This window comes from Galleria mellonella, unplaced genomic scaffold, assembly GCF_026898425.1.
Source record: "Galleria mellonella isolate WM207_F2 unplaced genomic scaffold, CSIRO_AGI_GalMel_v1 utg83, whole genome shotgun sequence".
NCBI classification, from domain to species: Eukaryota; Metazoa; Arthropoda; class Insecta; order Lepidoptera; family Pyralidae; genus Galleria; species Galleria mellonella.
The window spans coordinates 2684817-2704088 of record NW_026442162.1 but is presented as its reverse complement, the minus strand read 5'-3'; the positions used below and the strand labels follow the sequence as shown (position 1 = coordinate 2704088).

General features: G+C 32.3%; 1 protein-coding gene across 1 annotated transcript in view; it reads left to right on the top strand.

Moving 5' to 3' along the window:
• Positions 1-14762: 14762 nt before the first annotated feature.
• Positions 14763-19272, top strand: part of LOC113517112 (protein Wnt-1) — a 30313-nt gene continuing 25803 nt past the window's right edge. Inside the window, exon 1 of the mRNA XM_026901692.3 lies at positions 14763-14933. Within this exon, the coding sequence (XP_026757493.2) occupies positions 14839-14933 (95 nt within the window). The 5' untranslated portion in view covers positions 14763-14838. The remainder of the gene's footprint in view (positions 14934-19272) is intronic.

Below are 19272 nucleotides of genomic sequence, written 5' to 3'. Positions count from 1 at the left end.
AAAACCTCATAGATACAGAGTTGTTTGTTATGGGTTTTTAATATGTAACATTATAATTTTCAATGTTACATAAATATAATATGTAACATTATTTATGTAACATTGAAAGCTAGTAATAATAAACACGAAGTTAAAAAACATTAAGAAGCTTAGTCGAATCTGAAAATTAAATAAATAAATTCAAATGCTCACAACTATAAGTTTTCACTTCATTACGATTTTATTATCACGTAAAAAAAATCAACATAGCCTTAAACCTCAAGAACTGCCTCAACATATTACGTTTATCGTAATAAAATCACGCATAAAACACATACTTGATTATTGCATCTTAATTACCAACTTTATATGCATTATACACCAAATTAAGTCCAAAATATTTAGACCGCCGTGATAAATTGTATGTTTGCGAGTCGTAAAAACTTAATTTTAACCGTTCAACCGCGTTGCAGTGAAAAATGTTAAATATATTCCTTTTATAACCCAGCCAGAGAGCACCCGGGGGCTACGAAAAATTACCTGAGGTATTAAAATGTCGCTGGCTGACATTTTATGTCTAAATTTTTGCAATGCAATTTGACGTACATACTAGCTATATTCCTATATTATGTATCTTTGATTTTCCTATGTATCCAACATTAAAATCCACTCTAAAATTCAAGTCTGGCTATTCAAATTTAAATAAGGAACGAAAATTATTGTAAACTATCGCATTCATAGTTCGATAATTGGCAATTGATGAATAATTGCAACTCATATAATAACTGCAAATAATGGCAACTCGGCAAATGGTACGTATTATATGGGAAACAAATGTTATAATCAGCAGGTTTACTCTTGAATTTAATCTATTGCCAATGACAATTTTATACTGCACTTACCATATAAAATAACAGAAATCAGGCTAGAATTAGGATCGGTTTACAATAGTTTGTATTAATTAGTAAATTACACTAATATGCATCTATCAGAACAATATCGAACTGTTAAGTCGCTAATATTACAATTGAAGAGTGTGAAATATCTCAAGTCCAATATCTATCTATTGGAATTTATTTCAAGACCAGGTCGAATTACACGCAATTGCTTCTGAAATCCGTTGTGGTTATTTCTTATGGAATTTTTCATTATTAATTAACTGGTTTGCTTTCATCCTCACCTATTATATCTTACTCATGCCCCGCTAGTGTATACCGATAGCGCCGGCGGGGTTAGTATTTTATTTTCACCTATTAAAAAAAGTACATATTATATTTTAATTATTTTATGATTCTACTATCCGAATGGGCGGTAGAATAAAAAAAAATACTACTAAAAATGCTGGTAATTAAGTTAAATTAAATAAAAAATATTCTTATTCATATAAATGCACTATTAGTTAGGTCTATTTAGGTAGTTATGTCCAGACTTTACTGGCTCTTTATTGAGATACCTACAAAGTACCGAATTAATGGTTAATATTACATTAATTATCATAATACAAACAGAAAAAAATACCGCCACTGCCTACCCCTTTAAGGATTACGGTCTTGAGCATGTTTATTTATTTATTACACTACAACTGACCAGTTTCGCTTTATGACCATTCTCAAAGGTCAATTATTGTGTGAATGCAGATATGAGATGTCATCTCATAACTGCTCGTCATAATTGCACGTAAATAATTTTATAGACCATTGAGAATGTCATAAAATAAAACCGGTCAGGTATCAAATAAAAATAAAAGAACCTATAGAATAGCATATGTATATTTACAAAGATTATATAGCATGCAGTAGGCTTAATTGTTAGTATTCAATTTACTAGGCATTATAAAAAAATAATTCCCTTCCTTTCCCGTGGGTGTCGTAAGAGTCGACTAAGGGAGGGCGAGGGATGGGCAGCAGCGTCTCTCTTAAAATATCTCTAAAGTCTGACTGCGGTTGCCAACCCGCCTGCCAAGTGTGGCAACTACTGGCAAAACTCCCCTTATGGGAAAGGCTTGTGTTCAGCAGTGGACAGTTAAAGGCTGATATGATATGATGATATAAAAAAATATTTAAGGATATCTTTTTCGTTCGATAATTACATTTTAACGACACAGATGGTCGACTTCCAGTACGGACTAGTTCAAGGTCACGACCTTGACCTTCACACTAGACGTATGTAATTGCTACTAATCTAGTTTTTGCTCCCGTCAGTTTGTAACAGCAGCGTTTGATTTCATTGCCTCCAAGCGGATTTAGGGATGTCAGTTATTAAGTATTATCTATTTTTAAATGGTATTTTTTTATTTTGAATTAAAAAAAAGATGTAAGGATCTGATAAAGTGCATAGTCAAACTCTCATTAAAAACGTTTTAACATGATCAACAGTTAGTTAATGAACCGCGACAAATATCTGGCTCAAGAAAATATCTGAAACAAATAAATAAACGCTCAAAATACTTTGGGGACCTATTGCAAAGTCCTGTAGTTAAATAAAATGTTTTCCTTATACAGGATCGCTAAATATTGCGATTCTTAAAGACGACATGATTATATTTAAAACCTATAAAGAAATCAACGCCATCAGTGACGAAGGCGAAAGAATTCAATGCACATTAAACAAAAGCTAATCAAAGATCAGATCCAATTTAGTATAATTTTTATTATCATTAGTGACCGATATAAAGGTTCAATGCCTTTATAATTTCATATATTAACAACTAATAACTTTAAAAGATACAAATGGAATTTCATTGAAACCAAACCTGGGCTTAAGTCGAGTTTTTATTGAGTCCAATCACTCACACTTTTTTTTTCGGTACCTCAAAATGACTAACCCGTGGTATTAAAATGCTATTAGTCTATATGGAAGCGATATATCATTTGAGGGCTGTGATTTTATCGTTCTTAAATGCGTACAAATATTCTGATGTCTCTATATTTTTTGTTAGTTTTTGCGAGGTCGGAAAACAATGTTCGCTTGGCTATTAGGCGGTCGGGTTAATGCGAAATGAATTCGGTATTTCTTTTGTTTATGTGCGAGCTCTGATTGTCTCACGGTCCGAGGAGTTGAGACCTCCCCGAGGATCTGGTGAGATGCCACGGCGTCTAGCAAAGTTGATCTTTTGATGTGTGTTTATTGGAAAATTATAAATGAATTCCGCGGACTCTGTTCATTCATCAATTTGATATATCGTTCGGGCGGTAAATCTCAGATTTTTTCTATCATAGACGTTATACCAACTACGAAGGCCACTCTCGTCCAATCTACAGCGTATCTCACACAAATATTTCAACGTTGTTTCGTTTATTGAAACAGGTTTATTTTTTTACTAAAGCTCTCACAGGCTAATAACTAAAGTTACCACTCAATTTACAACCAAAACTACACCATGAAATGAACAGAACGGATTAAGCGATCATGACATTGATATTTTCACCAGCGAGCATCTCTATTAAAGAATATAAAGCTAAAACCTGCTCAGTCATAGATAAATCATCAGATGTGTTGAATTTGACGTTCCCCTAACAATTCCACGCAGTCGGGAGGAAAATGAACGGCTACTTACTGATATATATATTTGTCGTCATCATAAACCGATTGTAAGGGGCGGATGGTCATTTTTTCATCGCTCTATGGGAGGCGACCACACCGACTTGCGACCGCCTCGCCTATCCGTAAACACAATAAACCTTCATATTTACGCTTACTCTGAGCAATAAAGATACAATGAGCAAGTACTATAAAAATGTTATCCGCTGCCCGCTTTTCCATTGCTCTCGAATCAAAAAGATATCTTAAAATGAGAACGGGAACGTTGAAATTTCATTGTATCTATTAATACCGGCGAGTCGATTCTCATTGTCCATTTATAGGACTTATTTGTAAAGTTGCGCATTGTCTTAGACTGATATTTGTGTTTCGTAAAAGATAAGCGTGGGGTTGGGAAAGCCGACGAGAATGAATCATTCGATCCGTTTTTATATATGTTTGCTTAAGCAGTAGGTTTGTTTGTTTTCTCTGCATAGATAATTGCAGTTCGGCGCTTCGGGGTGTAAAATAGATATTTTTCGCATTTGTTATTGTTTTTCAGTCTATTTAGAGTAGTTTTTTTTTTAAATACTTGTGATAAACCTTTTAGTTTGAACTGCACAATTACCTGAACAAATAAGATAATGAAATGCGGCCAGTGTAACTTTTAAACTAGATGAAATAAGCCACCTAACGGCTTACCTAATGGAAGTTAGAACCCAGTTGTTATTATTGATTCACACCGTCATATTCTAGCAGCTCAGGGTTTTTTCTAAGGATATTAATGAAAAGGTAATTTCGGCTGCTCTAACGGGACAGCTGATTTCCTCGTCACCATTTCAAGTGAGGGTGAAAGCAAATCAGTCAGCCCTTTTTTACGAATTTTTCAAGAGACTAGTCATTCATTCATTTATATTAGTCATTGATTGTCCATTGTTAAACATTGGCAACCATATTGGGACATTTTGCCAGTAATTGTCATACTTTTACAGGCGGGTTGGCAATTACAGTCAGTCTATGGTGATGTTTAAAGAGAGATGTTGTTGCCCATTAATTAAGAAAATTTAATGGTCGAGGGATCGCCTCTTACGACACCTACAGTATAAGAAGAGGTGGCCCATTCTATGCCGGGACCATACTTCTTATGATATGTAAGAGTCTAGTTGCGCAGGCAAAATTTGGTACCTTTCCATCTTTAATAAAATCTACCCTACCAGGGTATCAGCGAAGAACAGTGGGTGAGGATAAAGTCAGGTCAGGTGACCGCCGAAAATTAACCACCATGGTTTTAGTGGGATCAAGTTGTGGTCATCCTAGCAAGGCATAATGGAAAGCCTCCATTACTAACAATCTCTCATCTATTATTTTTTAAACTTCCGCGTTGCGTGGTTTAACGCAATCATTTAGATAAACTATGACAATATACCTGAGTTACATTTTGACCAGGTTACACGTTGATTTCCATCTCGTATAAACCATAGTCCCTCATCTGTCATTATATAGAAAGAATCATCGAAAACGGCAGAAGCAATTATGAAAATAGATATAGGTACAAAACCAGGTGTAGTTCCTATCATTAATACTCGTATTATTGTATAATTTTGTGTTTCCTTCACTTGTATTGGGTATACATTTGTGCAAACTTTAGTGGCTGTTACATTATTATTTCAGTATGTAATTAGAAAGAAAAAAAGAAAGAAACTTTATTTTACAAGAAATATGCGACGACACCCACACAGGGGTTAAAAAAATCCATATATTAAGAATTATAATAAAGAAACAACACAAAAAATATTTATATATATATAAAAAAAAATATAAAACTAAAAAAGAAAAATAAAACAATTCGTATTGTAACAATTTCATCAAAAAATGAGTGTGTGTGTGCGTGCGTCGCAATACCTGCAAAATGAGGTCCGTGCTCAGCATTATGCTGTAGTGTCAGGGACACTACAGCGCTGATTTTCAGCACGAGCCTCGCCAACCCGCGGGGTCCTAATAATAACAATAATGTTTAAATATCTTGACCAACACAGTGGTGTGCTTAAAGTGTATTGTGTAAAAAATAATAATAATTACGTATTGTTATAGCTGCCTTGCCTTTAATAAATAAATAAATAAATTAATTAAAATTAATATTACACCTTGATCACACCTTTATACGTATTTACACTACGCCTTTAAACACAATTAGCGAATAACTCTATTAAAACCATCTCGTCTTAAACGAACTGTAATGAAAACAATAATCTTTTGTATGTAAGTCATTATTTACCACTGTTACAGTTAAACGCTGTTGTCGATTATCGAGGAATATCATTCGAGCGTGAAAAGCTTGCCACTCTGCATATGTCTGCAAAAAGAATTCAACTTTATGAGTAAACATTTAGGTCACTTTTTGCTTAATACTAAGATATGAACTCTTATTTGCTTGTAATGAGTCTTTTTTCATTTCCACTAGTGTAAATTTCACGGTTTCCATTGTTGGCCTGCACTTCTGTTTCAGTGAATGAAGTCGAGTGAAATAACATTTGTCAGTCGATTTTCGACTTTATTACTGGGCGATTAGAATGTATAGTATTAAATTGTAATATCTGTGATTCGTTGGTTTGGCTAAGAAATTAAATTTATGGTGCGGTATTGGTAGCAGCGAGGAATTCCATTGAAAATACGATAATGTATTCACTTTAATAGGCTCGAGTTTTGCGTAAAACAAAGAAACATAATTATCTCAATAGATTAATGTATTGGTAAGATTTACTAGAGCGTCGTGGCTTGTTTACTATCCCATTCGAGACCAAAACGTTTAATATTAGAACTAGCAGTATTATGCGGGTTTACTCAGATGAATTAGTATATAAAAAGTAATTTTATTTATCTGTACACTGTTACTAATTTTATATTATTTTTTGCATCGTATATACGTTATGCTTTATATACAAATCCTACAGATACATTCTCGGGTTCTAAAAGATCGATTGGAAGAAATCCTTTTAAGGGATAAGTCCGCTTGCGTAAATGTTTCTTATAACCTAATGTCTATATTAAAAATGTATGTACAAAAGTATAAATTAATAAAATATCCTTTTATTATGTGTGTACTAAATATCCAAACATCTAAACCTTCACATTTACAATATTAGTGTATGTATGTAATTTCAACTTTACATCAAAATGCAACTGGCATTTTTTTTTTATGCGACTTAAAAAGGATAACAAGCGGGGGGAAAGGGATTGTTAGTAGACTTAATAGAGTTAATAGAGACTGAGAATCCCATTGCTAGCAATATACCCAACCACGTCGACCTCCTCGCGGTTCTCCCTGGAAACTATCATGGTGAATTCCTGATGAATTCATCATGATAGGCTCACTGGCCTGTTTTCTTTTTCATCTATCACCCTTCACTGGTGCTCCGCCAGCGAATCCCGTTAGCGCAGGCGGTGTTACCATACCATTTTCACCCATCAAAAAAAAAATGGATAACAAGCTGACGGCCCACTTGATGAAAAAGTAGTAGGTATTTGTCGCCTATAGTTATGAATAGTAGCATGGACTTCCTTCATGCGGTGCCATTCATGAGGCTTAAGATGTTAAACCTCTGTACCCTTTAATTTCAATACCATGTATCCCTTTAAACCGAAACACGGCAGAAACACGAATAGTACATGAACTATTTTGTTTTTAATAAAAAATAGGATATTTGTTGTATACCAATTTTTATGTTTTTTTTTCTCAATAGTATTGTTCCCACATTGATCCTATAATAAATGTAATTCTAATGTAAGTAGTATATTCATTTATAGTAAGTAGTATATTTATAGTGTATCAATTTATGTAATATTTTATTATATATTTTAATATTTTATTTAACTGTATATTTGTTTATGTATTAATAGTTGTAGCACTTCAGCTGCCCGCTAACGAAATGCTTTCTTACTGTACTGGGTTGACTGGAAGAGATCTCTGTCCGTGATAAGTCCACCCTTGCTCACAACATTTATAAATACATTATTTTATATGTGACTTACAAGTGCAATAAAGAACATATAAATTTTATTTAGATCGAAATTAACTTTTCTTTTTAATAACATATAAAATAGAAACATGTAATGTTTAAACATTCATTCTTTTCAATATCTAATTACGTATTAATTGATACAAAATTAGTCAAAGTGATGTCGATGGGTTCGCCTCTGCCACATTACATCCGACAGTGATGACAGCCGACAAATTACTTTCCTATTTAAGAGCTACACTCTTGTCGGTGGAGTTCTTGCCACTCACTACGATTTTTAGTCAGTCTCTTCACCTCTTGATACGACACAACACCAACTTTTCCCTTGATCTGCCTAATGTAACTATATCTTAGTCTCCCTTTCTTCTCCTTCTTTCCTTTATCTTACCTTCAATATATGCATTAGCAATTTTTTTTATTATCTGCTTAATAGTTCACTCTTAATCATACAATAAACATAGATTCCATTTCCTCATTCACGTCTAATATTTATAAAGATATGGCTTTAGAATGTCTATATAAAGAGTATAAGTCCCCTATTATAGTTCACATCTGTTTCCCGATTTGAAGTATAGCTCAAATACACGAATATTCAATTAACTGTGACACGGAGATGTCATATGATGAACATGTGGTTACGGGGCGCGTGCGTGAGTTTTTTTTTTTGTTTTTTCAAGTCAACACTTGAACTTATATTTAGATATTTTTGTCAACATTGATTTAATATTATGAGCTACTATAGAATAGAATAGAAATATTCTTTATTAAAATAGACTCGTTTACAAGATCGTTACTTTTTATGATTCTACCGCTACGTTCGGAATGTTGTTATTTGTTGCGAGAAACCAGCAAGGAACTGAACAGTTACCCTTTTTAATTATTTTATTATGTTTTTTTGTTAAATTTTTTTAAACATGACTAAGGATCAAGAATTGACTCTGAATCTAGTCGAGCTTTTTCGATGTACGTACACGTAAGTAAAACCGATAGTTAATACATTAAAATATAATTTTTATTTCCTTATTATCATTATGATAATTATATTCGATGATTTAGTTTGCAAATGTTTTAATTAAAACCGTCATTGATTATCATTGCACATTCTCATAAAAAAAGCATATAGCAAAATACGTCTTTGGTATAATATAACATCTTTTATTGGATAATAAAATATAAACAATGAAATACTCGTAATTGCACGATTGTCAATTTTATAAGATACTACCTGTATCTCGCAGTTTCGCTCACGTATATCAGTGCATTAATTCATCGTTACCTGCAGTTTACAGATGATTAGACTCCAACATACTACAGGTAATTATAATTTTCGTACATATCAAGTTATTAACAATATTTTATATTAATAATTACTAGCTGGAGATTTTGCTCGCGTGAATCAGTAAATAAAGTATGCTATATGCTAAGTTAGGATATAACCTACCTGTATACTAAGTTTCATTCAAATCCATTCAGTAGTTTTTGCGTGAAATAATAACAAACATCCATCCATTCATCGTTAACAACTTTAGTTTTTTATATTAGGGGAATATACGTAAATTGACACTGAAACTGTTTTCATAATTTACTTTTTTAATAAATTAATATTTCAATTGTCATGCAAAATTAGTATTGAAAAAGGGTGTAAATCCTGTCGTATGTACGTTGAAAAACCATCATTGAAATCGGTACTATATTGTTTTCATGATGTATATATGTAAGTATATTAATGAGGTAACATATGTAAGTATATAAAAAAATATATGGATACTGTTCAATGGTTGATCTTATTATTTTTTTAAGTTGATAATTTGAAGGGTTTATCTAGACTACAGAGCTCGTTGATGTCTTTATAAGCAAATCACAGTTTTCGTAGGACAGAAAATGAAGTGGACTCTCTTTGAGCGTTTTTTATCCATTTCATTATAAAACTACCCCCTTATTCATAAAAACTAAAACCTCTTACAAATTTATTTTAATTATTAACTGTTTTGTCACTTTCTTTCAAAATTGGAATTCAAAACGAAGAGACAAAACATTTCAATAGCTAAAATAGGTTTATGACAGGTTTGACATTTTTGTGAATAAGGAAGTAAGATTAAAACCAATAAATCCTTCCTTACTAATATTATAAATGTGAAAGTGAATTTGTTTGTTACCTCTTAGCGACTTAACAAATTACTATGAAATATGGTATACAGGTATTATGTGGAATGGAGAAGGACGTAAGCTACTTTTTACAAATGACTGCAATGCAATTTTTACTAATGCAGTTATTTACAAACTAATTTGTTTTCTGTGACTGATTTTTCTTAAATTTTAAATATATTATTTAATTCTTTTATTACATTCAGTGAACGTACTTATCCCGGTGACGCAGCCAAAGTTGCGAGTAAAAGCTAGTACAGTATAATATTGTTAGGTATTTGTGTTTTATACTTACCATTTTAAAAACGAAAATTTAATTTTCTTCAAATTCCAAACAGGCTTAAAAAAAAGACTTAAACGTTAAAATAGCAATTGATCTGTATCATGTGGTATGCAAATTAAAGTAATTTTTTTTTTATGCTACTTAGAATGGCAAACAAGCATATAATTAAAAAAAAAACTATTTCAATTGTGATAAAACTAGTTATTTTAATTTAAAAACTAAACTATTGAACCGATATTGATAAAATTCGTATGGGATCAATCTATAAGTATAACCTTACAGATAAAAAAAAATTTGAAATAGATTTATAACTGACAAAGATGTGAGGTAATAAATATAAAAATACAATCGAATTGCTTCTACTTTTTAAAGTTGGTTTAATATAAATCTGTAGTTTTTAGTAATACAATATGAAAATAATAAATATATTATGAAAAATTTTGGGGCAGTTGTAGAACTAGAAACATCATGTTGAGTTTGGTAGGTAAAGATAGTGAAATTATAGAGTATGGAGGCATAACATCTTAGTCCCCAAGAATGGCAACGCATGGAGTGTCATGGGCATCACAGTATAGACAATGACGTTTATTTTAATGTATTAACTACCAGTTTAATTTATGTGTAATTTGGTCAAAAAATCTTGGTTAGTTTCAGGACTATTCAGAACCCTTAATCTTGAGCGATAGATTAAAAAGATTAAAAATAAAATCAGCTTAAACGCTCAAGATTAAGAGTACCGAATGGTCCCGAAACTAGTCGAGCTTTCTCGACAAAATTACACGTAAATTAAACTGGTATTTATTACATTAAAATACAATATGCGCTTACAAAATTTTTAATAATAAAAATGATATCTATAGTACTTTTATATCTATGATATGTCTATGGTACAATTATGGTCGATGTTTATGTTTTTCTATCAACTGAACCATCAGTTTGTTTATTATTCTAAATTAAAGGTAAAAACAGAAGTCAATGCCAAATTTTGTACACGATTGTTATTAAATAATGTATTATATCTAAATAGGTATAGGTAATTTATAACATTATTGTCCACTAAGTGGATGCATCGTCATTTTAGCCGATAACGGTCCATTGCTGAACATAAGCCATCCTCATAAGGGGAGTTTTGCGGTTTGACAACTGCAGTTAGGATTTAGTGATGTTTTAATAAGAATGTTGCTGTCCATCCCTCGACAATTAAGTTCCCTTAGTCGTTTCGTATGACACCCACAGGAAAGGAAGGGTTAGCCTATTCTATGCTGGGACTACAGGGATCACACTTATGGATGATAGGTAAGAATGAAAGAGCAAGTCAGTTAGCCCATCGATATAAATTCACTTGGAATTAAATACAATAGTTTCCGCGGGGAACGCAGGGTGGTCGACCGTGGGGTGGTATATTGCTAGCAATGCGACTGGTAGCCCACATTATGAACAATTCTTTCCCTCAGGTATGAATATCTCAGTTGCATGGTGTCCATAATCTTTTTTGCATCTATACGGTGAGGTCTCGCATAATGTTCTTTTGGGTAACGAAAGTTCTCCGGGAGAAATTTGTCAGTAATAAAACCTTTTGTATTTTACCCCTTTTTGTTTTCTGCACCGAATTCTATATAGTAGTTAAACAGTACAATTGTTTGGTAAATGTCACTCTTAACATCACTTTCAGTAGCGCCGCAAAAATATTTATGTTTTTATACTACAAGTACCTACTATGGTGGCAAACAAGCAGACGGTCTGTTTGATGCTAAAAGGAGTTACCGTTGTCTATAGATGCACGTAAAACCAGGAGTTTCACGCGCGCGTTGCCGACATCATTTCGTCATAAATAACTGAACGGATGTGTTTGAAATTTCTAACAAAAAAAAAATGTCTCTCTGGAATAATAAATACGTAAATATTTATTATTTTGGAAACATTCTGAATTTCATTTGAATTGTTTATTTTTTTTTCTTAACAACTGCATCTTGCTTTTTAATGTGATTATTAATATGGTGTGAAAGTGAGTTTGTTTATTTATTATATGTTATTGTGGACAATTATTTATTTATTTATACATAAATAAACAAATGCCCACTGCTGAACATAAGCCTTACCTATAAGGGAAGTTTTGCAGGTTGACAACCGCAGTTAGGATCTAGTGATGTTTTAAGAAAGGCGCTGATATCCATTCCTCTTTTAGTCGCCTTTCACAACACTCACGGAAAAGGATAGGTTGGTCCATTCTATGCTGGAACCACAAGGATCACACTGATGGATAATAGGTGAGAATAAAAGAGCAAGTCATTTAACCCACCGATATAAACTCACTTGAAATTAATTTTTTTTTTATACAATTTAGAATGGCAAACAAGCTGACGACCCACCTGATGGAAAGTGGTAACCGTCGCCTATAGATATGAGCAGTACCATGAACATAACAGAGTATACTGTTTCGCCCATGATACCCTCCATGCGTTGCCATTACTGAGGATTCAGGTGTTATTCCTCTGTACCCAGTAAATTCACGCCATATCCCACCCTTCAAACCGAAACACAGCCATGCAAACATGATTGCTTCACGGTTGAAACACGAATGGGACAGAGGTACCCAAGCAATCGACTTTTGTACAAAGTCTCCCTCTGGTAAATACAATAGTTTCCGCGGGGACTGCAGGGTGGTCGACTGCTGGGTGGTATATTGCTAGCAATTCGACTGGTAGTCCCTATTTTGAACAATTCTCTCCCTCAGGTATAATAATAATCTATTTTACATATAGGTATATGTTGTTCTTTTTGGTAATGAAAGTAGTCCAAAAGAAATTGGTCAGTAATAAAACCTTTTGTATTTTGTCCCTTTATTTTTTCTGCAACGTATTCTGTTTAGTAGAATTAAGTGTTGTAAACAAAATAAAAAAGTGCTTGGGAAATATCACTTTTAACATCAGTTTCAGTGGCGCCGCAAAAATGTTTTTTTTATACTAGATACTATGATTTTTAAACATGCATACCGCCTGTCTGATGGTAAACGACCGTCAGACGGGCGGTACGACGCGATGACCAGGGGTGTCACACGCGCGATGTTGACATAATTAGCTTAACGGATGTGTATGAAATTTCTAACAAAATTAATGATTCTGTCTGTAATAATAAATACATAAATATCTATTATTTTAGAAAATATTCTAAATTTGTTTATTTTTCTTAACAGATTCGTCTTGCTTTTAATTTGATCCTTATTAATTTCATGTGAAAGTGAGTTTGTTCGTTTGTTATATGTTGTTGTAGTACTTTAACGGTTTTATCAGTCACCGTTAAATTTGTTAACATATATATGGTGTAGAGAAGAATATCAGTAACTGGTCACGAGGACGATAAAGTTAGAAAACTACGTTTTACTAATTAGTTACGATAAAGAATAAAGTTTGGAATTCATACTTAATGAAATTTATGCCAAAGAAGTCACGAATGTGTTTGTGAATGTGAACTTGAAAAGAATTTAGTTATTTGTTGGATACTTTATGGGTACCTACCCAATTTAAATCCAAAAAGCTAAATGGATTTGTATCAAATTTGATAAACAAACAGACTATATCTTTGTATTATTTTTTTTTAAATAAATAAATTAATTAACATACATGAAACTTGTAATTAAAATAATTCATTCAATATAAAAGATCTATAAATATAAAACAATTTTTAATTCATTAATTTCGATGGAAGCTATTTAAAAAAAACATTAAAATCGAGAGTAGATCTCAAAAACAATTGAACATTGACCAATTATCGGCGAGAGTCACCGGCACGCTGCGACGAAGACGTCCGAACACGTGCTCTTGGGCACAATGCGCCGGCGCAGGCCCGCCGCGCCGTGATTGGACGCCGCCGCCCCTCCCACCGCGGCGCTCGCGCGATCTGCTGACTCATAGCTCTGTATCTCACAGCTCCAGGAATCAAATTTCAACTACTCCAGGTCTGATGTCCCGTCCTTGTCTTTTATCATATAGTGCGAGTAGACAGCGAGATCGAATTATGAAAGAATTTTGTATACTGCATGAAAGAATCTCTCACAATATACTAGAAATATGAAGAGATTTTTTATCATATCTAATTACTTTGGAATGTTATTATGTGTGGTCAAAGAATAAACGGAAAAATAATCATTAATGGCTCTATAAGTCGATAGATAGCCATTTAATTGCTATATTTTTAATAGGTAACTGAATATGTAATTTTTAGTTGGAAAGTCATTTATTAATTAATTCAGTATTTACAGTGAATACCGACCTTAATAATTTTGTTGTGATATGTTTGTTTATCAATATATTCATATAAACGTACAGATAGAATATCTATATTTTTTCATACCTATTTCGTCTAAATATCTTTAGTTACATCCGAATCAGATTTTAAACTATAACCAGAACAAATGTTTAACATTAATTAGGTTGTTAATCTGCTATTCCATTAAAATCTCATCTTTCCAGATCTAGTTATGCAATTGCATTAAATGTTGCAACAAAACTGGACCACTATCGGTCATGTTTTTGTAATAAATAACATTAAGAAGCTATTTAAATTATAACTTTATGAATGTATTGTATAATTTAACATTACATTTTCTATTATTATCAAACAAAACAAAAGATTATAACAAAACAATAAGTTCGTCATAAGCCTATTATAATATTATTTAACGATAGTCGAATTGCATAACGCCAACCTAATGACCTAAACACGACAGAGATTACTTAAAAAAAAAAAACAGAAGTGCGAGACCAATCGGGCGGTATGACAGATATGGCCTCCCACCAACCGACTCCGCCTCGAGAGCAAAGCCGGTCCGCTGGCAGACGTAACCGTGCTGCGACCGACCGCGCTCATGTAAAAGTACGCGGGACCGCCCATCGCAGAATGAAGTGTCCGTGGTTGTTTGTGTTCACTGTTTTGTGTATGAGGTGCGAAGCTGGCGGCAACAAGCCGCGGAGAGGACGCGGCAGCATGTGGTGGTGAGTACGCCGAAGTGTCTGCGCGTCCACAGTTCTTTGAAATTTTGAGTTAGGGCTGTCTACAAACGAAGTGACGTTCGATCTAGAATCGCTGTCAAAAATTTCAAAGTAGTCAAGAAACCTCGCTGTCAAAAAAAAAATGTACTGAAAAAATGTGATAACACAATTTCTCATTTGTGATAATCATTGGATGTCATATTGATTGAACTGTCTGCTGTCCTTGTCAATGTCAAATAAATCGATTATTGATATACCGACATAAATGAAATTTATTGTCAAAAGGAACATATTATTTTACAATGACAGTAACATGTAAATTCCCTAGTGAACTAAATATTTACCCATAAAAAGTCGTTACTTCCGTGTCTCCGTACTTATCTTGTTCTACACTATGTAGCCAGATGTTCGTACCTTCATTAAATGTTGTAATTAGCGAATCATTAACGAAGCCGTAATCACACTTGCGGAAGATCGATAATGGTGTATTAAACGCGTACATATCAAACACAATAATAGGAAAGTGTGAGATTAAAGACAATTAAGGCGAGTGTGCTGTTTAATTTATGGTTATAAAATAAGTTCTAGACGTTTTGTATAGTATTTACATACAAGTCAAGAAGGTGGAACATTTTAGAAATTCGCACTTGTTTTTACAGTTAAACGAACAGGCGATCGTGGTAGGAATTTGACAGTTAATTTTAAATATGTGAACATAAATAGGTACTTAAAATAGTTTGTTAGCATTTTTTTGTTACAAGTTTTATTCCCTGTTTATCTCTCTCTCTCTCTTTCCTTCTCTCTCCTTGTCTATCTATTGTTTGCTGTAAGTTATATTGCCCTATGGGTTCTCTTCATGGCCAAGTTGATTTTGGAAACAAACTGCTGGAATTTATCAGTAACATTTATTCCTTTCTCTTTCCTATATTCATTTTTTCATGATAAAAGTCACTATTGTTTTGCAAAGCGAAATTTTAACTCGTTTAATATGTGCTTTTATATATTTACTTAAAATAGAAAACATAAATTGAAATACTCAAATATACTAGCTTTTATCCGCAACTTCGTCTGCGTGACCGAAATATTATGTATACTGATTGGGATAAAAAGCAGCATATTACCTTCTCCATGTCATATAGTGCCTTTAAGGTACTATAAAGTGACAAACAAACTTTCTTTCATATTATAATATATTATAATAAGAATTACTTACATCATAATTCTTATTACTAATACAGATAGTAATACAAAATAGAACCAACACAATTAATTAATTTTCATTTATTTGTTTATTCTTTATTGACCATTTAAAAAAAAATTTTTTTAGTACCAAAGGCGGACTTAATATTATATAGCATTCTCTCCAAGTCAAACAGCTGTTTCTAATGACAGGATTTTATAGAATAGACATAATATAGAATAATCAGATATCTGTACTGAAGTCTCCATTTTATAATATACACATGTGAATAAATTTATGTTTACCACAATAAAAACTTATGACTGCTTAAAAATATTTTGAAATAATAAAAAAAAACACATTAAATATCTAAAATAAAAATAATAATAGATACAAAATTGCATATAACTGAATAATTAAAATTCGCTATTTAAGTTACATTTATTAATTATCCTCAGTGCCATTATCCTAAAATAAACTACGCGTGTCACCCGTCGCGTCTCGCTATGACTGACGTCTCTGTATTTGTCGACACTATCGTGCTCCTGGTATGCGACTTCTAATCCTCTCGTGTAGACCAATGTATCTATTAGAGTTACTACAATTATTGTAATAATGTAACAATTAGTGGAATAAACAAGTACATTGTTCTGCAAAAAAAAAACAGCATCATTGTGGATATAACAGATTGAAAATATTTGAATTTAGAATGTGAAATCATTTGTTTACACTTGACATGTTATATGTCACGTCCTAATGAAGTCCTTGTCGTTCTAGTGTTAGAGGTTTTCAAGATTCTCCCAATTTGTAAAATAAGAGGTTATGTTTTTGATTTTACCTAACTTTCTAAATTTATTCTTTTGCATAAAAATCATACGAATAATTTACATTGTATTTTAAAAGTTTTTATATAGATTGATTTTTATATATAAAAAGTTTTACTAAAAATTAAAATAATTGTTATACGTCTTTAAATGTATTAATTGAGAGTGAAAAAGTCCTATTTAAAAAAATACTACAATGTATCAATATTATATTATATAATTAGGTAGTTACCTACTCCTATATAATATTCAATTCACAATGATTCCATCAAAGATCCACCAATTCCATCATTAATTAATTAATTAATTAGTACAATAAATAAAAATTACTCGTTGCAATACATTTCATAAAATTAATGTTCCAAATATAATCATATTTTTGATTTTATTTTAGATATCTAAACTATCTTATATAGGTACCTACTAATAATCGTTAATAAACACGTACCTACCACAATTTCCAATCTTAAAACTGACAGATGGACAAACTTGACAACACTCCCACGATTAAAATCAAATCATCCTCATAAATATCGATTTAATTATGCATTTATCAAGCGTATCGCTAATAACATTAAATTGATAATGTGCAAAGAAATTGACTGTAATTTGCGACATTCAATCTTATTTGTAATTGCATTAAATCCTTTTTCGCTTGCTCCGTCAATAATGCTATTGATTTATTTGTAACTTTCACTCAATATTTATAACCAATAAATTAATAAATGTTCTTTAGTCCTCGATTAACGAATGTACTAATAAAATATAAGTAAGGAAATGTTTTATTTATCAATTGCAAATGAGAATTTATTGAATGATATAATTAAATATTTCTGATAAATGGTATTATTTGTGGGATCGGATGGATTACATTTTTTTTTAGTGGGTCGAATGGAATGATACCCCGCATATGTATACGCTGGAGGGGCACCAGTGACAGATGATAGGTGACGATGAAAGTAGGTCAAATAGCTCATCATGACTATTTACTGCGATGGTTTCCAGGGGGAACCGCGTGGAGATCGACCTGACAGCTTGCTAGCAATGGGTCAATTAGATCCCATTACTAACTATCCCTTTCCCCCCGATGGATCACATAATAGTCACGGTAGATAGCCAAAGATCTTCACTATGGTGAAGAACATGGCGTAACGATCTAAATGCATTTAATAGGGACTGGATTAAGGCGGCGCTGAACAGGAAGTTTTGTAAGGAGAAGACCTTTGCTCAGCGTGGGGCATCATGGTTCTCATCGATAATAGAATAGATATTATTTCTATAACTAGCAGCCGGTCCTGGCGTCGCACAGGTGGACATTTTTACATTTAAAAAGTGGCCATTAAAGCTGCACACGCGACGGAAGCTTAAAAATGGAGTAACTTCTTTCGTTTCCCTTCACTGCTCTGCACCTATTGATCGTAGCCCGATGAAAAGTATACTATAACCTGCCCAGCAGTATGAAGAATAATTGTATTAAGTTTCGTTAAAATCCATCGAGTAGTTTTTGTTTTTATAACGAACATACAGACAGACAGACAGAATTTTACTGATTGCATTTTTGGCATCAGTATTGATCACTAATCACCCCCTGATAGTTATTTTGGAAATATATTTCATGTACAGAATTGACCTCTCTACAGATTTATTATAAGTATAGATTAATATGATTTAGGAAATGTTTTCATTTCTTGATTTTAAGATCTTTTATTGAATGGATAATTTGTGAGGTAAAACAGTCACCCAAATTTGTAATAATTAAGATTGTGTTCCACAAAAAAACTGACTTCAATGATGGTAAAATAAGTTATATTGATTTAAAAAGTAAATCACTGAACTGATTTTGATAAAATTTTCAGATAAAAAAAATTTTCCAAATCGGCCTATAACTGACGGAGTTATGAAATAACAAACATAAAAAAATATATCCGAATTCAGAACCTCCTTTTTTGAAGTCGGTTGAAAAAAGAACTCGACACCGACGGCGAGCCCAATTTCTATTATTTGTTAACTTATAGTTAATCGTACAGTATTATATAATACTTTTAAGTTAAAAAATGGAAGTTAAACTAAGTTTATTTTTTTGTTATTATATATTGAATTAGGATAATAGTTATATTTTTTTAAACTGGAGTTAATTTATTTGTCTTCTTATTAAATATTATCAAGTCTATCCTAATACTTGCCAAGACGTATAAAAACAGGTTAAAATTTCAGTATTTTTACTTAAATTAATGGTTATAGATTATCTGTCATTCATACTCTAAATCATTTAAAAAACTAAATTATTATATAGATACCAATACATAAGATAGAGGCATTTAGCAACTTTAATTCTCTT